Source organism: Schistocerca piceifrons, chromosome X (assembly GCF_021461385.2).
Source record: "Schistocerca piceifrons isolate TAMUIC-IGC-003096 chromosome X, iqSchPice1.1, whole genome shotgun sequence".
In the NCBI taxonomy this organism is placed as follows: Eukaryota; Metazoa; Arthropoda; class Insecta; order Orthoptera; family Acrididae; genus Schistocerca; species Schistocerca piceifrons.
The window spans coordinates 274,354,851-274,379,532 of NC_060149.1; the positions used below are offsets into that span (position 1 = coordinate 274,354,851).

At 37.0% G+C, this 24,682-nt stretch overlaps 1 protein-coding gene across 2 annotated transcripts in view; it reads right to left on the bottom strand.

The window, feature by feature from the left end:
- LOC124721112 (trehalase-like) overlaps nucleotides 1-24,682 on the bottom strand; it is a 254,065-nt gene that overhangs the window by 103,943 nt on the left and 125,440 nt on the right. For both annotated transcript variants that reach the window (XR_007006270.1, XM_047245930.1), the window contains exon 3: nucleotides 17,085-17,218. Coding sequence is in view for 1 of the 2 variants with exons in the window: in XM_047245930.1 (XP_047101886.1) it covers nucleotides 17,085-17,218 (134 nt within the window). In the remaining variant the exon portion in view is untranslated. The remainder of the gene's footprint in view (nucleotides 1-17,084; nucleotides 17,219-24,682) is intronic.

Genomic DNA, 24,682 nt, shown 5'->3' on the forward strand with positions numbered 1-24,682 from the left:
AAAGAATAATGGCAGTTCCATGCAGAAAGGCAGTTCCATGCAGAAAAGCCTGTGCTGAAAGAGTCTTCAGTTATCTGAATCATTTATGGTCTAATACTAGACACAAATTGGGTGTTGATACGGTGAAAGCAGAATTATGCTGTCTTTGTAATGCAATGACTTTTAATAACAAATTAAAGGTAACAAAAATTGGTTGGAAGCTGTAACTGGCAATAAAAAACATAACTTATAATGTTTACTAGCTTTTTTTTATTGCGTTCATCCTCAGTCCTCAGTTAAGCAAATCCTTTCACCAGGTAATTTTTGGTAATTTTGTCACTTTAATCTGACAATTCTACTGACAAAGGAAAAAAAATCAATGCAGTTTACTATGTTACATTACAGATGACTTCCTTCAGCCAGTAATTTAACTTCCTGACATGATATACTTCATAAAAATTCCTGTATCACAGTTCTTATGGTAATTTTTGAATAATGTATATTTTACCAAAAATGAAACACCTCCTTGTTTATTTCCTAAAGTTGGCACAAAAATGTGAAGAGAGTACTGAAAAAAACATTTTCCTTGCCCAAGGCAGACCTGATAAAAGAAAAATTAATGCCTTCAGACGCTTCACAGAAATTGTTTTATTTAGTCAGAATGGGGGTGGAGTAAGAAATGATCATGCCTATTGTTCTGCATACTGTGCTGCATACAAGGTATACTCAGTCAAATTTGTAAAATGTGATGATACAAACTGGCAATGCACAAATGACTGAAATTTAGCAATACTGTTATGCTGGTAAATGCGAAATGACAAAGCTCTATCAGAAATAATATTGCTTGACAATGTTCTGAAAAATACTTTACATTATTGAAAACTTTCTTTATTGAGGTTCTGAATCACACCATTAATTCTGGGTGGAATCCAAATTATATTAACAGTCTTTTTGTCCTGCTCCTAAACAGAAGAGTGTCAAGAGAAGTGTCATCATGTCCAGGTCAAGAGTCCAACAAAACCAATGAATTATTTTCTACAACTAATAAGAAGACATTTGGGATGTAGTAATGAAAATTATTCCCTCCCCTCTTTGCAGATTTTGATGTGTTAATTACAAATTTTTGCAACTACACAGGCCTTTTTTTTAAATTTTTGATCCAAATTTGCACCGAGGATCCCGAAAATAGACATAAAGCAGCAGAAACAATAATCTACTCATCTCTATCACTGGAACTGCTGTATATGCATATGTCATAGCACTCATTGTCTGCAGAAGTGACTCTGTCTTTTTCCACTGAATACAATAGAGCACAGTTTGCATCAGCTCTTGCATGAAACCTGACTGAATGGCTTTATACAAAGCGTTTTAGGACATAACAAGAAGCCACGAACTTGTCTATAGCATTACCTGTTAATGACGTCTCCTCTACATGTTTACTTGAATTAAACTTCATAACTTTGTGACTTCTTTTTGCATATAACTTTCCAAATCTGATTAACTAGGTCAAAGAAATCTGAAAATCAGTGGTGTTTATCTCATTTGCAATTCAGAGGGCTTAGTCATGTAGATTTCCCTTGGTAATTGTACATTGAGTCTCACAGGCAGTTCTACATCTTTTGGATAGTTTTTCTTTCATGAGTCTCATTATGGCATGCATTTTTTACTACGTGTAAATCTTTCCAGACAGCTTAACTTTAATTCTTTTCCCTCTCCTTCAATTAACCAAACAATTTACAGCCTTTTCTTTGTCACTGAAAGCTATACTTTCCATGTTTTCTTTGGGCTACAAAGGCACTGTATTTTTGCTATTAACTTTAACTAACACAACAATCATTGTTCAAACCTAAATTTACAGAATTTTCAGAGTTACTTCTTCTTTCTTCCAATGTTTCCAGAATTTCTAATGAAATTTCAATATCATTTCAATGAATTCAAAGAAATTACTTAATAAATAAGACATATGTAGGCCTTCAAAAGAAGTAGGTGATTTCAATTGCATAGCACATTCTTCTTATTCTATCTTTATGAGACTGAAAACAACAATTGGATACAACATTACTGTGAAACTCTGTAACCCGCATAAAGGCAGATGTTATTAGCAAGCATATACAAAGAAAATTAATTCAGTTTTACCTCCATTGTTAACATTTAACAGTACTGCAAAGGCAGCTGTTGATTATTATGGTTATTGAAGATGTTTTTAGATTAATGCAAATAGGAACTGTGAACAACTGTGTCAATGAAACTATCAGTGGAAACTGACAATTGCTTTACGAATTGCAATCCTGTTGTGCCACGTTATCTGTTTACTGATGTGCTGTCAATCAAGGATATGTGGCTGCCATGTTGTGCATGCACTGTCTGCTACATCTACTGTGTGAGTGTACATATCTCCAGTTGCCTGGTGAGCTATAAATTTGGCAATTTTCAACATTTTGTAAAAAAATACTTGCAGTATGTCTTAGCAGCTAATATATCAATATAATGTTTCTTTTGGTGTATTCTTCCTGTATAAAAAGCTTCAGGGCAGGTTTCAAAATGTCAGACTGGACCATTACCTTATCAGATATTCTCCTCACCCAATAGAGAGCTGTGAGAGTAATGAACAGGACAAAAATGACTGATGGCTGCAGACCTCTCTTCTGCCCTTTGGAAGTCTCTACATAATAGAGATGTGTAAGTTTGTAAAACATAATACTGCAAAATACAGCAATAATGTGAATGTCCATGATCATAGTACCAATCAGAAAATGAGACATCATGTTCAAAACTGTGTACTTCTGCCTCTAAAAAAATCACCATTTAACCAAGACATACAACAGTCTGTCATCAGAAATAACAAAACAGTAAGTGCCTATCTTTGTTTCATAAGAAACTAAAAACCTAAAAGTTTTCTTGTTTGATTATTGCTTTTATGCTGTATCCAAATTTTTGGTCCATATGCATGGAAAAATATAAGACTAATTGCAAGAATGAGTTTTGTAAAAGGAATGAAAACTAATGTAAATTATGTGCAAAAAAATCATGTTTTGTAAATTTTCATCACATCACTTCATGTCATCAAATCATCACACAATACTACAAATTGTCCAATATGAAATGTATGTTTTGTGCGTCACCATGAGCATGTTTTGTACAAAACTGATGAGAGAACAAATAAATAGTAACATTTCTCTTGTACATAAAAAAGTCCCACAGAAGAGCTACCCCATAATAATATGTAGTATGTTATATGTCTGTGAAAAACTCTATGAACAGAACTAAGAAATAGTTTTGCACACATATGTAAATGAAGTTATAAGTGGCTTCTGTACAGTGGTTCTTTCTTCAGTTAGTGTATAAGTGTATTCCTAGAAGTTTAAAAGACATACAGTCTGTGTTAGAATTAATAAACTACACATCATACATCATCTGCAAACTAATATTTGCTATTATAATGTTATTTTTGATCTTTTCTACCAAGGTAATTCCCAGAGGTAACATATGTGGATTTAGCAATATGAAGGATCTACAAATAAATTAAAAACAAATTAAATTAAATTACAAAGGTCTAACCACTTGGCCTTGGGATAAAACTCCTGAAATATTCAGAAATGCAGAGCTCTTGACATTAAACTATGCCATTTTTTTCTTATCACAAAACCATGATCCATACTATAACACCACAACTTGTCTGTTAGAATTTTATCACTCTGAGATTAGACTGTCTTATTTGGAACAATCAATAGGCATCATCACATAATTTTGACCATAAGATAATAACCTTTCTTTTATAGATGATCAACTATCATAATGTTTAAACATGCTGGTAAAAAACAACCCAGATTAATTCAATTTATCAGCCTGCAAAGTGCTTGTACCATAATGTCCACTTTTGTTTGATAACATAACTTGACAGACCATTCAAATCATCTGATTTTTAGTTGCTCACATTCCTGTGACTACTGCTGTTTCAGTGGAAGTAATTTTGATCCACTTAAATGTAAATATTTCATTTTTGATGCTCTGTTGAAAGATCTTAGTGTTTTCATAATGCCTTTTAATATCATACTGAAGTTATTATTTCCACTTTTCGTGGATATCTTCCTACAATATAATTCATGAAGAAGTAATTCACACCAACTAATGTCATAATAACAGTATAGTAAGTGGATTTTTAATCTCATACAGTCCCACCTCGATAATATTTCAGACAAATTTGTATTGAGATTGTCATCTTTTTGTCAGTTGCCACTTTTTTCCATACAAATCATGCACCATTTGCCACTACGTCATGTCTCACGATTTTTTATTCATATATTTTCTTTAACTGAAGTTAATGAATTCTACATGCTTCAGTATCCTATGAGCTGCCAAAAAATATCATATTCTTTGAAATTCAGGTAAAAATCGCTTACATGTACTACCATTATGAGTACTGTTTGGATTTTACCCACGTATTTTTAATATATCAGAACAGCAGTTATTGAATGTGTCACGAACAATGTTCACAAATTTTTCAAAAGAGAAATGTGTATGTGCACACAGGTGTTCTAAATACCTGAAAAAAATTGTTGCAAATGTCTATTGGCTCTGCTTTCTATCTATAAATATACCCCAAAAAATAAATCTCAAAATATATATAAGTTACAAACTCACTTTTCTCACATATATGTACAAATACAAACATGCAGGATATACTGATACTTAACTAACAACATAACTGCTCAATGATTAATTTATCAATAAACCTAGACAAATCTGCAGCAGCTGCACAGTTTTTTATTTATAACTAATCATTTTTTACCTCTACATTCCTTTTCACTCGTTGAATTGACTACACTATTGGGGGGGAGGGTATCTCCTTGGACTTGCTCCGCTTCCCGCTGTACTCTATGTGCGGGGGGGCAGAGCTCTATATTCTCTAAAACTGGTGCAGAAAAATTGATCTGATAATATTTACAACCATTTAAAGAGAAACAAACTACAATAAATTAAGTACATAAAATTGAACAAATAGTAATTACTAAATAATCTGACAGAAAAAAACAGGGCAGTATACTGATAAATTAAAAGTACATTATCTTAGCCAAACATAGAGAAGAAAAGTTTATGAACATGTCACAAAAAATGAAAATATATGTCACACTGAGAGTCAAACCCAGATCTCCTAGTTCTTGTTAACAGTCACTTTAAGCATTGAGGTCATCCAATTATATCTCCAGTACCAGCTCAAAAATTTCATATCACTAATGTTTTCCTCCTACTTTTCATTTATCATGACATATTCACTAAACAGGATGTTCATCATTTATGAACGAATTTCAATGATTTACAGTGCTTGACAGAGAAAGTGAAGTACCCAGAAGGGAGGAAGAAGTGAAATGAAACTTTGCAGATTAGGAGGGCATGTGATCTTACTGCAATGCAAATTTGAGTCAAATATATAAAGAACTTGGCAATGTGAACCCACTTATTGCTCCCTGTCTGGCCTGGATGCGAGCACTGATTCAGCTGGGAAGGGTGTCATGAAGCCATTGCATTCTCTCCTAAGGGAAGCTGGCCCACGACTGTTGTAACTGGACCTTTTTTATCCTGGATATTGGCACTGGGATGGTCCGAACTGGTCCCACACATGTTCTATTCGGGATAATTTTGGGGGATCAACATTATGCACACAGTTGATAGAGACATGTGCATATGAGCATTGTCCTATTGAAAAGTGGCACCATGGTACTGTTGCATGAGAGGTAATACATGAGAACACAGGATGTCCATAACATACTGTTGTGCCAGCAGAATTGCCTTTGTCACTACCAGCCATGACTTTAAATCATACCCAACGGCTCCTCACACTGTAATGCTGGGAGTAACACTGCTGTGCCTCTCTGAGACATTGGAATGAAACCTCTCCCAATGTCTCGAACATATCACAGACAATGGTCAACTGGGGTTGTGCACAACTGCAATTCGTATCTGAACACAGTGCAGTGCCATTCATGAGCAGTCCAACACTGTGGTGTTAACGGCAGCCTACACACAGGACTGGCAGCCTACACAAGGGACTGTAGTTCCCTAGTCTGGCTGTTACTGGTTGCCGACTAATGGTTTGGGATTACACAGAGTGTTGCAGGAAACCTATTACTTGTTCTCATATGAAAGGTGCAGATGTGATGTCTTATGATATGCCTGGAATGTGATACAGTAATTCTCCCTTGTGGTGGTCAGACATTACTGACCAGAATCTTGATGATGAATATGTGTGCCCTTGCATTCCCCCACAGTAAAACATCAGGCCACTGTCACACCCAAATGCCTCAAAAATCTGGATATTGCATGATTTGACCAGCCTGCCAAATGGAGACCCACAATGAGAACTCTTTCAGGCACATGAGTACATGGCATCTCGATGTACTTGCCAGTGATCACTCAGCATCTAACACTGTTCACACCTCCTATATACCCAACCAGGTCTTGTAACAACACTAAACACTTATGCTTCCAGTGATCATTCTACCTGTCACAGAGAATTACAACTCTAATCATTTACATATCCACTGAACATGTGTATGTGTATGAAGTTACATTGACATCTGACCAATTCTTCTGGGTGCTTCTTTTTTTCAGCCAGTGTAATTCCCTTTCAGTGCTTATCTTAGAATTTGTCTGCACTGCATTTATTCATTTTATTTCAGTGAAAGTAATGTAGTTAAAAGAAAAGATAAGTTTTCTTAAACATTGAAACTCAGAGGAGAATTGATAAATTTTGCAACAAACCACAAACAGTTTTTCTACATTTTATAATCAATGTTCTTAGTCACAAACCAAACTTATCACTATGTCAACATAAGTCCTGTTTTTGAATTATTCTGACTGAGAACTACAGCTTTGATAACTTTAAAACAAGATATCATTTCTATCAGGCTGTTTGGCTGAAAATAAGTACTTTAATTTTCACTACGTGTCAGTTTCCAGCTTTAGCTCATTTTTGAATTTCACAAATGGATACTGACACATGCTCCTAGTATGTACATTTCAGAAATCACATACCATGCACATTGCCACAGTGCATGGTAGTCATTGGACACAATCTAAGAATGAATAGCCAGAAATCATGTATACACTTATGTTCATGTGTATATTATAGCATTTCATAACTTATCATTATGACATATTATACCAAAGTAAAATATAATCTTTGACTTGTTTTCACATTCCTGAGACTTATTTCAGTGAAAACTAAGGTATAAACTTAATGTAACTAAAACTGTAGAGTAATACAAAATCACATCATATTCATAACAATCATGGCCAGAAAGGCACTCCAGATGATGTACAATATATACAAGAACCAAGAAAGGAAAGGTAATAACAGAAAACCAAGAATGAAATGATTAGAAAGGGTATAAGACAAAGATATAGTCTTTCTTTCCTACTATTAAAACTATACATTGAAGAATCAACAATGGAAATAAAAGAAAAGAGTGGAGTTACAATTCACAGTGAAAGGACATCTATGATAAGATTCGTTGGTATTGCTATCTTCAGTAAAAGTGAGGAAGAATTTAAGGACCTGTTGAATAAAATGAATAGTCTAATGAGCATATGCTGTGGATTGAGAGTAAACTGAAGTAAGGTGAAATTAATGGAGAGTAGCAGATACAAGATAAGTAACAAACTCATTTCAAAATTAAGGACAAAACAGTAAATGAAGTGAAGGAATTCTGTTACCTTGGAAGCAAAATAGCACATGATGGACAAGTGAAGAAGGACATAAAAAACTGGCTAACACAGGAAAAATGGCATTTCTTGCCAACAGAAATCTCCTAGTACTTAACATTGGTCTTAACTTCCGGAGACATTGCCAGAGAATGTATTTTTGGAGCACAGCATTGCATGGAATTGAATCATGGACTGTGGAGGAATAGAACGAAAGTGTTTAAGATTTGGTGATAATGAAAGATGTTGAAAATTAGGTGAAATGATAAGATACAAAATGAGGTTTTCTGCAGAGTTGGTGAGGAAAGGAAAATATGGAAAATATTGACAAGAAGAAGGAACAGGATGATAGGACATGTGTTAAGACAGTAAGGGAATAATTTCCATGGTACTTGAGGGAGTTGCAGAAGGGAGAACCTGTAGGGGAAGAGAAATTGGAATATATCCAATAAATAACTGAGGAGATTGGGTGCATTTCTGGCATTGATAACAAAAGACAGGTGGATTGTAAATCATAATATATGTTAGAACTTCGATATTACAGTATCTCAAAACAGTAAGTGATGATAATATAAAATAAAGTGTACATATTTGACCTCTTTTCACATCCTAGAGCATCATCTCAATTACATCTATGTAATAAGTTTAACATTATATAAACTATAGAGCAATACATGTATATATCACATTCAGGTAAATTAATGGCAGAAAAACCCTACCTACTTGTGTATTTTCTTAGGCAGTCAACATACATACAGTTCATCCACAAAACAGACAGACAAAAGAAATACAGTGTCAGTCACAAAAAGCATTGTGCATTTGACTCAAGAAGAATATGTACATGGAGTTCAACAGTTTTGTATAAAAGTTAATGCATGCAAGTCATGCCACGACACTTTGGTTATTACAACATAAAAGTACCACATTGCAGCTAGTTAGTCAGTTACATGTTGTAATTAACATAAATCACAAGTGATTTGTAGATTGAAATATAATTTATATTAGTAATTTGATATTACAATATTTTGTAACTATAGAGGATTATAATATATTCTATTTCAATGAAAAGCACAGTTTTGGCTTTTTTCACATCACAGACATCAATCTATGAAATAAGTTTAATGTAGCATAAACTGTAGGGTAATGATCGTCTTATCACATTCAGACCAGTTATGGTCAGAAAGGTGCTACCTACAGCAAATAAAATTCTTCTGGCTCTGGAACCATATTGTCAGTGTGTGAAACTTCTGACATTTTGGCCACTATTGCAAGTGGTTTTCCTTTGGGTGTCTCTTTTGTTTCTGTAGGAAAAGAAACACAACAAAGAAGGCCACTTGCAATAGTGGCCAAAATGTCAGAGGTTTTCCACAATGACAATGTCATCACATACGCAGTAGAATTTTATTGACTGAGACAGTGGTTGCAGAAGCCTATATTTGCAGGTGCTACTTACTTATTTGTTTTTGCAACACATATATTTCACTTATAAAATAGACAGGCAAAAGAAACATAGTGACAGTCACACAAACACTGCACATTTAATTCAAGAATGAGAGTGCGTAGTAAGTTAAATTCCATTATTGAAGTAAAGCACAAGCACACATGACTTATAGTTTGTATTATAATTTATATTAGCACTTTAACACTATAATATTTCATAGCTATGAATTTTATAATACACTGGTACAGAACTTTAATAAAATGTACATCTCTGACCATGTCACAAAGACTCCTCTCAGCTAAATCTATGGAAAATTTAGTTCCTTGCTAAATGTGGGGTAATACGTAATCATATCATATTCAGAATAATTAAGGTCTGAAAGACACTTTCTATTAGTTTCACGTTATCTTAGGAATAACAACAGATGTATTTGAGCCACAGGATGGAAGGGCAAAAACAACAGGGTGTGGGTCCTGCATAAAATTATAAGAGAAGATAGATCCATACTATGATGATGACTAAAGGGAACTCGAGATTTTGCACTGAAAATTTCATGTGGAAACCGTTTAAAAACATTAAATTATTTATCACTTAAAACCCTATAAAATTCAATTTATCGTATTAATAATGTTAAGGGCATGTGGAGCACAGTAAAACACTTAAGGATTGAGTTATGAGGGCAGCAAAATACAGTGTTAGCTGACATCATTATTCTAAAATAGAATCTGTGAATGATTTAATGCTGTTTTTCTAGCTATGTACTTCAGTACCTTAGCAGCTTTAATATAGATAACAGCAATGAAAGAATTGTTTTGTAGGGCGGGCAACCACAGCCAAACTTCGACATTTTTCCAAAGAAAATTCCACGCTGGCTGTATGAATGGTTTTTATTAAATCTGTGACTGGTTTTGCACCACTTATCAGTGCATACTCAGGCAATACATGCTATTTATAACAGTAATGTTCAACGTTACTATGTTATAAATAGCGTATATTGCTTGAGGATACACCGATAAGTGGTGCAAAACCGGTCGCAGATTTAATAAAAATCATTCATACAGCCAGTGCAAAATTTTCTTTGGAAAAATGCAAGAATTGTTGATATTTATTGTAACACATTCCTTACAGATAATCAGACCAAAGATACCTATCAATTTATAATAACCTTGAAGACACAAGTCATTTACACCAAACTCTTTGGTTAAAATAAATCTTTCTTTGGTACTACCACCTGGTTTCAGGTCTTAGATAATTTTCAGGCAGACAGATGGATGTGTACACATCCTTATCGTAAGTTCACAGAGTGTCCCAGGAGTAATGGTCAATATTCAGCGATACGACTGTAATGATCATTCGAAGCAAAAAATCTAGTTAACATGGGCTCTAAAATGTGCACCTTAAGAGCAATCAGCAGTTCTTCACTTTCAACACTGAAACAAATGTCTTCTACTGCAAGCTCCATGCTTCCCACATTTTGAGAGGTGGTAATATGGACAAAAACAAGAAAAAATTGTAAAATAAACATTGGCTTTCAAATTCACATGATAAGAGCCATGAACACTTGTACAGTAGAGGACATGTTTCAAAACAGTGAAGATGAACAAGTGCTCATAATTTTTAATATATGCACTTCAGGGCCCATATTTAGTGGAAATTTTTTTCCTTGTTTTGGTCTATGCTACCATATCTGAAAATATGGAAAGCAGAGGGCTTGCAGAAGAAGAGATTTGTTTCACAGTATTGAAGACAGAGAAGTGTTCATGGATCTTCAGGTATGCATTTTAGGGCCCATGTTTAATAGAATTTATTGCTTGCAATAGTTGTTCCCATCATATCTGTGAGTGCTGATGATTTTTCCTTGGACACTCTGTATATCGAAAGTCACATGTCAGGCAGATGTGTACATGAAATTACAGTGCACACAGCATCAGTGAAGTTAGGTCTATGTTTTAGTCAAAGATATGAGAACGACATTAACTTGAAAGCAGTGGATAGTCACACGGGAAGAATGGTACAGATTCAATGGTACAAACAAATACTACAACAGATAATACCAACTGCTATACACAGAGAAGGGTAACATAAAGACTTGTAAGAGTAGTCCATGAAGATAGCTGAGTAAGGTATATTTCATGCTCTTATAGTGATATCGACAATTTACATATTTTTCCATATACAAAACAGTAAAGCATCTGAAGAAAGAGAAAGATTTGGCATACCACAAAGTAATAAAAAAAAACAATGATTGACACCTACCAGTACTACCTTTTGAACATATTAACCATCTGAAGTTTCTGTTTGAGGACGTCATTCATCAAAATTTGAACTCAAAAGTTGGAATTAAATATGTAGAATTATTGGATGAGCTGTGAAGAAAGTTCTAAGAAAGATATGCCTTTTTTAAAAACTGTGAAATATTTTTTCAGTAAATTCAACAATTGCAAACTGATATTCAGGAACCATTAATGTTACACAGAAAGAAACTGTGTGATAAAGATCTGCCAAATCACTGAAAATGCCAATTTTCCATTGCTACCCTGTAATGGCCTTTCCAGTAGTTATCACATTATGTATTGTTAAAGGACAGAAAGTACAACTGTAACATGTGTGACTTAATGAACAGTTTAGTTTGTTAAAATATTTAAAAGAAAGATAAATTTATGTTTATTAACTCAGTGATATTATTTGTGTTATGTTGTGTTAGAAGTCCTTTCTTGTGAACTCTTTGAGGTTTGCAGAGTCTGAGTTTGTAGAATCTTTTGTGCATTTACTGACAGTACCCTTGTGTCTTATTATCTGTTATCAGCCCTTACATGATTTGTAGTATTAAAAATTCAGTTTTATTATGTACATTATTATTATTATTTGTCAGTACACAACACATTATTTCAACAGGTTACAAACCAAGGAAATGTTTTACAAGAAATTAGTATTGGATATGTAATAAGACTCTATAGATGATGTGTCAATTTACTGATGAAAATCTGGACTTAATGTTTACATAGTACTGTAGTAATGGTATAGTTTACAGAAGAATCCATCTGATGACATTGTGTCACATATTGTACATCATTTGTAGATTCAAGATGAGCACGCACTTGATCAGATGATCACTGCAAAACATTGATGACAGTATCAGTAACAAATAATTGCTTAGTCAGTGCATGGGTATTTGTGGTGAGTGAGCACTTGTCATTCAGAAAATTAGTGTGAACATAACTGATAAAACTGAAAGCACTGCATACACAGCATGAAACATTTTTTGGTAAAAACCATCCTGATTGCAAAGTTGCTATTGACATATGGCAGGTCAATGTATTCATGACCGCAGAAGATGGAGAGATGCTAGTGTGAAGCGTACATCAAATAATGGACAAACTCTCATCAGGGAGTCAGTGTTCATTGCAAGTGGTCCTGGTGCAGCTAGGGAATCATGGTACATGAATTCTAGAGTACTTGATCCATGTGAGATCAACATTCATGCTCAACATTGTATGAAGAATTTTCAAAACCATTATTGGTGATGGGAAATGCAGTCTTGCTTTTTGATGTAGAGATGTTCACATTACATGCAGCCTTCAATAAAGGTGTGACCCATCAGTGTGATAACAAAATGTGCAAATTTTTAAAAGATGAAAGTCTTATTACAGTGGAAGAGAGAAATGAGAAACATTTCAAAATGAAATTTATTGTGATGCCAGTTGGTGAGTATTACACAAGTGTTGCTGCTTGTGAACCTCTCTTTTTGCGGAGCAAAAGAATGGCACATCAGAACACCACACAGGTTAAACGTGTTTGCCAATCAGTGAGATACATTTTCAAAATTGGGACATGCAGTGCAAAGACCGTATTACTGATAAAAATTCACAACCTGCATTTCTATTTAGTGGTGCCAAATGAAAGAAAGTTGACAAGCTTGTGCACAGAGATTTTTGTTGGACAACACAAGAAGATTCCTTGTGTGTTGCAATATATTTCATTATGTTAAGAGATTACTACAGTCAGTGTAAGATGATGTACTACATCAAGAATAAATCAGACCCACTTGAATGTAAGAGAAGTTCCTTTAAAGTGCCTGAAAAGCATTTTGTAGAAAGGCATAAAGACATTAAGAACTGATAATGGATCAGAGTTTTTTAATGAAAAGTTTGATAGTTTGACTCATCTTTATGGCATTTGGCATCAGAAAACTGTGCCATACTATACAGAACAAATGTAAGCTACCGAAAGGAAAACAAAACTGTTGTTGGCCAGTATTTCTCTACATCCCTACATGCAACTGGACTGACAGTTGAAATTTGGGTGGGAGCCATGAGTTAAGCTGCATTACAGTACAAATAGAATGGGACAGGTGGAGAAAAGTGAGTGCCACCTTGTGGTCTATGATTAACAAAAATCAAGCTTAAAAATCCTCAAAAGACTTGGAGAAGTACTTGTGTTAATAAATCAGAAGAAAAGAGACAAAAAAGGGAATGTTAAACCCAAAAAGGTTATTTTGTTGGTTATGGCCAAAGTGCGAAAGGTTGTTGTGTTTCCAGAGTGGTGACAAGTGAAAATATATGGTGAAGTTATTTTCACTGCAAAACCATTAAAGAATAATGACAGCTTAGAGCAAACAACAGCATCAAAACTTGCGAATTTAGTTCTACCAGCAATTACGTTGCTGCCTACAGAATACACCCCCCAAGACATTCAATGATATGAAAGTCTACAAAAATCACTAAAGAAGTAGACAATGGCATGCATTTCTAGGATGGAAATGAACAATGCCAGTACCTGATTCCATAGTTGATGAAACATTGTCAAAGGCTTACAGATGTTTGAAACTTAGTGTGATATTCATTATGAGAGGCTTTTATTAATAGTTTCCACAGTAAAACTTTGTCATGAAGTCTGTCAGAAAATCCAAAGAGATTCTGATCTTATGTAAAGTATGCCAGTGTCAAGACACAATCAATAACTCTGCTGTGTGAAACCAATGGTAATGTTAATGTTCAGAGTGGCACTAAAGGAGGGTTACTGACCATGGTTTTCCAAAACTCTATCACCAAAGAAGAAACAATAAATATTCCAGAACTTGAATCAAGAACAGTTGTCAACATTAGTAATTTGGAAGTAGATATCCTTGGTGTAGCATAGAAATTTAATAAAGACAAATCTTCTGTTCCAAATTTTGTGCTAATTAGTGTTCTTTCAAAGCAGGCTGATTAAATAGCTCCATTTTCAGCAGTAATATGCAACTACTGGTTTGATGAAAGATCTATACCGAAATACTGGAAAACTGGACAAATCATACCCATAGACAAAAAGGAAATAGAAGTAATCTACTGGATTGTAGACCAGTATTACTTATACCAGTTTGTAATAAGATTTTGGGACATTTACTACATTCCAACATTACAAAACACCTCAAAGGCTGTTATCTATTTACACTAACCAGCACAGATTAAAAAAAAAATATCATTCTTTTGAAACACACGTGACTCTTAATTCACACAAAGTAATGAGTGATATTGAGTTGATTCCATATTTCTAGATTTCCAGTAGGCTTTGGATACTGTTCCTCACAAGTAGCTCCTAATTAATTTGTATGCTTGTGAAGTATCATCTCAGCCATATGCCTGGCTTCATGGTTTCTATCAGAATTATCACAGTTTATGTAATTGATGGAAGTCATCTAGTGTAACTGATGTTATATCTGGGGGGTTCCCCAAGGAATTTTATAGGCTGTTTGCTGTTCTTAACGTATGTAAATGACAGGAGACAATTTTACCAGCTCTGTTAGTTTTTTACTTATCATGCTATCATTTATTATCTAGTAAAGTCATCAAAAGATCAAAATGAATCACAAAATGATTTAGACAAAATAGCTGGATGGAAAAATATTAGCAATTGAGCCTAAATGATGAAAGTGTGAGATTGTGTAATAAATCAGACAAACACAATAGCTGTTGATTCAGTTAAATCCCTAAGAGTTATAATTGCAAACAACTTAAATTGGAATCATTACATAGAAAATGCTGTAGGTAAGGGAAGCTTAAGATTGCATGTCATTGGCAGCACACTTTCGGGCAACTGAATATGTATTTGTATCCAGGCAGAATGTGTGGTGTCACTGCCAGACACTAGACTTGATAGGTGGTAGTCTTTAAATCGGCTGCGGTCTGTTAGTATACGTCAGACCCACGTGTCGCCACTATCAGTGATTGCAGATCGAGCGCCGCCACACGGCAGGTCTAGTCCAGAGAGACTTCCTAGCACTCGCCCCAGTGGGACAGCCGACTTTGCTAGCGATGGTTCACTGACTACATATGCTCTCATTTGCATAGACGACAGTTTGGCATAGCCTTCAGCTACGTCATTTGCTACGACCTAGCAAGGCGCCATATTCAGTAATTAGAATGAATTCTGAACAGACAATAATGTGAATCATGTACCATCAAGAGCAACGTTAATCATTAATGGATTAAAGTTAAGTATCAAACTAATTATGTCCGCTTTCTGAATTCTAATTCCTTGTCATGTTCCAGACCTCACGTCGGTATAGTTCTTCCCTCCTCACGTTAGCCTGCTTGAGCTAAAATGCGTGCATTTCAGCCTCCTCTCATAACACGGTGTTGGCTCTTCTGCCAACACAACAGAATGATTGTATTTTTCAACATAAAGAAAGCTACACCAAGGATATTCTACACCATGATGGATGGCATTAACCCTGTAGTGGTAGCAGTACCAATGGATCGTCGTCATCATATATATGCTGGCATGCACAAAAATTGTCAAAAGGACTTGTGTAATGTCCCATACAGACAAGTTGTGCATAGTTTGATGTATGGTATTGGTAGCAGGAACACAACCAGACATTACCTTCCCAATCAACAATAACAGCCAACACCTAAAGATGCTGAAAAAGATTCATTGGAGTGGCGTGAAAAGAAAAATGATGTATATTAAAGACAGTGCAGATAATGAACTTTATTTTCCACTGAAACAAGGAAATCAACTCATCGCATACATTGCTGCAGATAATGGAAGTGATGTAGCAACCAGGAAACCCACAGCTGCTTGGTGTTAAAGTGAAATGAATCAGTTGTTACTTGAAATTCAACTAAGCACAACTTTGAACATAATCTGATTAAAGAGTTTTCTCAGTGATTTGGCTTTATTTAGTAACCTAAAATCAACTTCACTATGAAGCTTATTATAGACCAAGAGCTTCACCATAAAAGTAAGCACATTAATGTCTATTACCATTTTGTGTGTAACAATTACTATATACATAAAACAAGTTTGTACTGTAACATCTAAAGGTCAACAAGCTGCCATACTATACTAATAAAGCCAGTACCAACGGTGATACTTCAAACCCAGAAAAACATGCTGAATGTCCAAAGCATTCAGGACATTATGGAATTCTTGATGAATGACATCCTATTGTTGCCTAAAAGATGGAGAAGAGTTCTAAATACACAGTAACAAATTTGATCCTCTTTCAGTGGGAGTGTTAGAAATATTTATTTTGTATTAACTTGGTGAAATCATTTGTGTTGCTTGTCCTTTTTATAAATTCTTTGTGTGTTACACTTCCTTGATTTGTAAAGAGTCTTTGGTGTGTGAGCTGACAGTATCTCTGTACGAGGATTTTGTATTACCTGCACTTGTGTGGCTTGTTTGATTCTATTATTTGATCAATATACAAATTCAAATCAATAAAATTCAAGTCAGTGATTTTGTTAGAGTGAAACACAATTGGCATACAAAATAAAGATGTGTTGTACATATTGGTACTTGTTCTAATGCATTTTTAAATTGTGAAATACAAATAATTTAGGTTGTTAATATATGTTGTTCAGTTCACTTGTTTTTCTAATCTCAGAGAAGCACCTTCTGGAATGTAATGTTATACACCAAACAAAACAGAAAATTCACTAGAACTAGTTTGAGTGTGTAGTAAATTAACACCTACCTTTATTTGTACCATTTAGCATAAACCACCTTGTAGAAAAGTCCCATCCAGATTCTGCAGCAGCTTTGAGTTCAGAATAAAACTCATTTTTCTCTTTCACTGTCTTATAGATCCTTGCATTATGGGCATCCTCACTGTAAATAAGGATTAAACAATAACTTTATGTGGTAAGGTGATGAGTAATCAGTGTTCATTAATGAGCAATATTATCAAACAGAATAAACATTTTTGTTGTGTGTAATAATTATCTGAGGAGAAAGTTCAGTGGCAGCAACACAAGATACTAAAGTGTTAAACTTGCTAATCATAAATCTTCAGAACACTGACAAACACCATGGAAAACGAAGAGGAAGATTTGGGATTAATGTCCTATTGATGACAAGTTCATTATAGATGGAGCACATATTCAGGTTAGGGAAGGAAATCAGCCATGTTCTTTTCAAAGGAAGCAGTCCAGAATTCACCCTAAACGATTTAGGGAAATCCTGAAAGACATCAATCTGGATGGCTGAAGGAGGATTTGAATCCGCCTTCTCAGAAAAGACGATAGAGGTTTTAATGAATGATCTATTAGTTCAGAAGCACTCCCCTCACCACAACCTCACATCCCATAAAATACCAAGTAATAGATCTAATGATAAAAATATTGCGAGACATTGTTGCTACCTGACTTGTTGCTTCCTTTACATAGTTCTGAGAGACTATAAAAAGTCTTATCATTGTGATGACTACCAGGTGGTGGTCACAACCAATCAGAGTATTTAATGAGCAAGGTGGCACAGTAGTTAGCACACTGGACTACCATTCAGGAGGATGACAGTTCAAACCTGCATCCAGCAACCCTGATTTAGGTTCTTTGCGATTTCCCTAGATTGCTTCATGCAAATGCCAGGATGGTTCCTTTGAAAAGGCATGGCTGTTTTTCTTCCCCATCCTTCCCTAATCTGAGCTTCTGCTCCGTCTCCAATGGCCTCATTGTTACTGGGATGCTAAAAACTTATCACCTCCTCCTCCTCCTCCTCCTCCTCCTCATCCTCCTCCTCCAAAGGATATTTTAGTAAGGGCATTAATATTTTTACATTTAGCATGTTTGTGTATCAGTTTCCAAATTACTCAGCTAATTTCTGGAGAATAAAGTGTCATGGTAAACCAGAAAGCCTTTGCCCCTGTTTTTTAGCCAAATTACAACTGTACATGTGAAGTCAAAATATACATTCCCAGCAGTGGACCTTTCCTGGACTTCCTCGACATTATCTATCAGTGGCTATATAGCACAACACTGCCGTCAGCTGTTCAAGATGGTGATTGTGCTTCACACATCCAAGGCATATGAGCAATGAAGTGTGATCATTTTCTGTGGAGCAAGGAACTTACACCCATCAAAATCAACAGGGAAATGCATCCCACATATGGGAAAAAGTGTCTCACTTTGAGAAGTGTGAGGTAGTGGTGTTGTGAGTTCACAACAGGCCATGAAGACATGCATGACTATGAGTGTTCGGGGATGCCATGTACATTACTGGCTGATGATAACACTTCCTCGTGGTAGGTGCAACCATCAGCGCCTACTGTTATTGTTCTACACTACCACGTTTACAGGTTACCATCAGGAAGAAGCACAAAGGGATTCTCAATGTGGACAATGTGGTTATGCTCCATGACAATGCAAGGCCACATATGGCAATCAGCACCACTGACAAGCTCCAGTCACTTTGCTGGGAAAGTGCGGACAACCCATTATACAGTCCAGATCTTGCCCCCTAGTGCTTTCAACATTTTTGATCTGCTGAAGAAGTTCCTGGCATGACAGCAATTGACATGCAACTATGAGGCCAAGACAACAGTCCAACAGTGCTTCCACAGTCAGCTGGATGAGTTCTGCCACAGAGACATCTCAAATTTAGTGCTGTAATAGGACAAATGTCTTAACTGTTGTGGGGAGTATATGAAAAAATAGTGTAAGGTACATAGAATAGTACATATACTTGTAACTACCTGTATGTACCTTATTTTGGCTAATAAAAAATAGGGGTAAAGACTTCACCCTTGTAGCATGAAAACTGTGACTCTCTACTGACAACACAATACTCCTGCCTCCTTTTATGTTGGCGGGGTCTGCCCCTTGTGACAGCCAGTGGTCAATACCGCATTGTATAAGGGTGTCCAGATACTTTTGATCAGATAGTGTATGTGGACACAAAGATAAGTGGTTAGCGTGGACATCCGAAGACGGTGATAGTGGTGTACTTTATTGTCTCTTGGCACACGCCATACAGCACACACTGGAAGATGTGCAGCAGGAGCTATGTGATGGATCCATGTAACTGGAAGATTCTCCTACATGAGTGGCAGTCAATCTGGTCCCTACCACCCACTAGAGAGTGTTCCAGCTCTCATGGCAGTCGATAGGCGTAGGGTTTTAAAAATATTTTCATTACATTCAAAAAAAATTTGACATAAAGTATTTGGTAAGTAATGATAATTATTACTATATCATTTAACTTGCTGTAACGCTGCTTTACAAATTTCACATAGTAAATCAACATTACTGTTGAATCGGTGGGCTGTTAGAAAATTTTACTGCTAACGCAGATACAAAAGTGGGTGGTATGTAAAAACGGTTGACTACCCCTGTTCAACGTGATCCAAAACCAATTCTTCTATTGTCGGTGTTCATTTTTTAACAGTCAGGCTATCTGTCGTTGGCTTTAACGATTCACTCTTCTATCACCATTAAGAACTGTACTGAAATGTTGAAAACATATATAAGGAAAGTTTTCTCCCTACGTTTGGTTTTTGTCAAATGACAGTTTTTTTGCAGTGAAAAATAAACAATGTTCTTGTTTGTTGCTGCAAATTTTTCCATTTCCTGACTGTGGTACAGTTACGGTAGAGGTCTTCAGCCTTTGGTTTCCAGTTTGAAAGTTCTGTGTGACCCCCCCATCAACTTGAAATTTGGACTCATGTGTAGAACACATGGTATCTGTTTAGTCTCAATTTACAGCAAACTTCCGAAAATTGTGTATTTAAGGTCTACTAGTAAATCTGTGAGTGAAATTTATTCTTTGTCATTCTACAGGGTTTCTTCCCGTTCTGTTTAGGCCTGCAGCATGGAAACAATGATTGATTGCGTGCCACTGTGCGTCGTGTTATTAACCTAATTTTAGTTCAACAGATTTTACGGATATTAAATGTGGGAAACTGAAGAATATTTGGGGATTCCGCCGTGGGAACGGTGTCTTGCTATTTTCCAAGTACGTTTTCGGGAGATGATATAAAACTTTTAGAAGCGTCTGCCATTTTATTTTTTGCGACACTGCTGTTACACACCTTCCCCAGACAAAGGAGCCAGGGAGCATTCGCAAAGCACTTCTTTGTATACATTCGATGTCTCCCTTTACTCAACTATCTTAGAATGCCCACTTTAAAGCAACAATATTTCAAGGCAATACAGTTATAATCTCTTATCTTACTTCAGTGAAATTTTTTCCATGAATAGTTATGATCCAGGAGCAGGAACAGTGCTCGACTCTTCATTGTTAAGTTAGTCATGCTGAGCAAGTCACAGATATTTTCAACGATCGTCGGAAAATTGACAATGGGCGCCTATCATCCGAAACTGGTCGTCAATAAATCTAACTTGCAAGTGAGACTGTGCCCTACATACTACACTACTGGCCATTAAAATTGCTACACCAAGAAGAAATGCAGATGATAAACGGGTATTCATTGGACAAATATATAATACTAGAACTGGCATGTGATTACATTTTCACGCAATTTCGGTGCATAGATCCTAAGAAATCAGTACCTAGAACAACCACCTCTGGTCGTAATAACGGCCTTGATACGCTTGGGCATTGAGTCAAACAAAGCTTGGATGGCGTGTACAGGTACGCTGCCCATGCAACTTCAACACAATACCACAGTTCATCAAGAGTGACTGGCGTATTGTGACGAGCCAGTTGCTCGGCCACCATTGACCAGTTTTCATTTGGTGAGAGATCTGGAGAATGTGCTGGTCAGGGCAACAGACGAACATTTTCTGTATCAAGAAAGGCCCGTAAAGGACCTGCAACATGCGGTCGTGCATTATCCTGCTGAAATGTAGGGTTTCGCAGGGGTCGAATGAAGGTTAGAGCCACAGGTCGTAACACATCTGAAATGAATGTCCACTGTTCAAAGTGCTGTCAATGCGAACAAGAGGTGACCGAGATGTGTAACCAATGGCACCCCATACCATCACGCCGGGTGATACGCCAGTATGATGATGACGAATACACGCTTCCAATGTGCGTTCACTGCGATGTCGCCAAACACGGATGAGACCATCATGACGCTGTAAACAGAACCTGGATTCATCCGAAAAAATGACTTTTTGCCATTCGTGCTCCCAGGTTCGTCGTTGAGTACACCACCGCAGGCGCTCCTGGCTGTGATGCAGCGTCAAGGGTAACCGCAGCCATGGTCTCCGAGCTGATAGTCCATGCTGCTGCAAACGTCGTCGAACTGTTCGTCCAGATGGTTGTTGTCTTGCAAACGTCCCCATCTGTTGACTCAGGGATCGAGACGTGGCTACACGGTCCGTTACAGCCATGCGGATAAGATGCCTGTCATCTCGACTGCTAGTGATACGAGACCGTTGGGATCCAGCACGGCGTTCCGTATTACCCTCCTGAACCCACCGATTCCATATTGTGCTAACAGTCATTGGACCTCGACCAACGCGAGCAGCAATGTCGCGATATGATAAACTGCAATCGCGATAGGCTACAATCCGACCTTTATCAAAGTCGGAAACATGATGGTACGCATTTCTCCTCCTTACATGGGGCATCACAACAACGTTTCACCAGGCAACGCCGGTCAACTGCTGTTTGTGTATGAGAAATCGGTTGGAAACTTTCCTCATGTCAGCACGTTGTAGGTGTCGCCACCGACGCCAACCTTGTGTGAATGTTCTGAAAAGCTAATCATTTGCATATCACAGCATCTTCTTCCTGTCGGTTAAATTTTGCTTCTGTAGCACGTCATCTTCGTAATGTAGCAATTTTAATGGCCTGTAGTGTACATTCTGACTACTTGTTGTCGCTGCGTGCCATCTTGGATAATATTAGTAAGTTACGGCCGTTATATTGCGCAGAAGATACGTGTCCTTCTAGCTTATTACTTTCAGGTTTGAATCTGTACTCTAGAGACAGGGAGACGCACACCATTAGAGCAGGAGGCAAGGACAGGGAAGCTGGTGACGCTGTGGTGAAAGTATTTTCCGAATATTATTTCGAGCAGCTCTTGAGTCAGCACACCCGTAACGGAAACGTATTGTATCTGCTGGCAACAAGTGCCGCGTTCTGTCCCAAACGGGTGAATCGGGTCAGACTGACCTCCGTGTCATCCACTGACAATGGCGTCATCGGATGCGGTGTGGGAGGAGTATGTAGTCAACGCTCCAAGCGTGGAGCTAAAACACTAGTACAGACAGAATATTCCCACTTGCCTGGTATGCTTTCACGTGTGCTTTCAATCACTGAAACCTACTCTGTCAAATATCTTTTATCTCTACTTTCAAATGGTTGTACCTTGGAACCCATTTCCGACAATTTGTCCATACGACCTGCTTAGCTCCTTATCCTCTGAGGGATTGTTTCCTGCAGTTTCCCCCACTTGGTAAAATCATCCTGTATCAGTGATCTGGCGGATATCCTTTGTATCAATATGAGACTGTTCACAGTTATGCACAGGGAACTGATATCGTTTCCACTCAAGCAGAATCGTTTCACTTAGGAGGCTGCCTCTTTCTGCAGTTAGAGGCTCGATATGCTCTATCCCTGGCTTGCCTGCAGTGGCGTATGTGGATGCAATAATAACTTCTTCTGATATATTTTGTTACAAAGCTGCAGTTACTGGTGGTTGGCACATAAACTACGAAAATAATAACTCATGTTGTGAACCAGAGCCCAACGTCATCCCATGTATCGTAAAGACATTTGAAAGTATAATCAGGCTGTCTTGTACGCAGAGAAAAACGAAAATAAGTTATAAAGCTATCTGGAACGTTCATGTTCCGAAGGTCTCTTCCCACTGACAATATTGTTCCAGTCCGTTAAACATAACGGCAAGTAGGATATTTCGCATAGTAGCTTTTCACCCTCTCGAAAATTACCTAACTATGAGTAATTTGTTTGTTATTAAATTGTAAGCATTGTGAACCGTCATTTGTCTCTCTATTTTTAGCTTCCGTGCAGTACTCCGTGTTTAAGGTACTTTGAAAGATGCCATTTAACCTCTCTTGACCCATGAATTTGAAGGGAATTCTGAATGAGGCTCTAAATTGACACCTCATTTGTCGTTCATCGTGAGTGGCTTCGGCTGGTGTATATTCGACACTGTTCTTTCCTGACAGGCAGTGTGTCAAAGATTCTCCCAATGCCGCCCTGTAGTCACACGGGTGGGCGTTCTCAGAAGGCAACAGCAGCGGGAATATTTTGTTGATGAAAAGTTTCACAGCAGCTGCAAATTATACAAATGACAAAACCAGTATCATACAGTATCAGCATTGTATCGTAATATATTATCATCCAACTACTAGTTTCAGTGTTAGGTCATTCTCAAGTGCTACGACACAACAACTTTGCTATGTATACATCAGACAAAATGTAGATATTGCACTTTATGTTTTGTCGATGTGATAGCTGGCCTCATCTGATACTACGTGGCAAACAGCTTAAAGTCACTCACTCAAACAAAACTACCTAACAGTGCAGCTGCGATGAAGACATGGCTTCGACGTTTGCGCAATAGTAGCAACAATATTTTTGCAAATTCTGCAACGCCTTCATCACCAAGGATTTTGCGCCTCGTGAACACTGAGGAATAGCTCAGCTAAGCGAGGCAGAGACGTTATTGAAGGACCCATTAATAAATCGTTTTCCCTGAATACAAGGGGAAAATCCTTAATATATGGTACAATAGAAAGTATCATCAGCCATGCACTTTACAGTGATTCGCTGTACATGGAAGTGATGTAGGGAAAATACCGAGAACCTAAATCAAAGCAGCCGGTACGTGCTCTGTAGCCCGCTCGCCCGGAATTCGAATCCATCGTTTTACGAACTGCGCCGTTTAGTTAAGTATCGCAAATAAGACACAGTCAGAAGAAGATTTACCTAAAGGTTCATTTAGCTCAACTGCCTGATCTACTGACGGGCAAATCTGCACTTCATCCGCATTTCAGAGAACCATTATCGTGGTCGTGTATTATAAATGTAAGAGAAAAAAATTAATACTGCTTCGCTATCAAAGTCAGATATCACTTAGAATGTCAGATCATTAAGCCGTAGAACGACAGTGGACTAAGGGCTGCCTTACTCGTATTCAACACCCAGACTGTGGGGCAAACGAAAGCTTACGAAGGAGACAGGACTGCTTTTCGTTCTTATGACGTTTTATTCACACAGAGTACCATGACACCTTCTCTGCTCCATAGCAAAATCACATTTCAGAAAGAAAAAAATACAAGGTTCACAAAGCAGAAGACTTAATGCAATTCGTCTAGAATTACTTTTACAACGGTCAGGATGTGGTTATAAGCCTGTTTG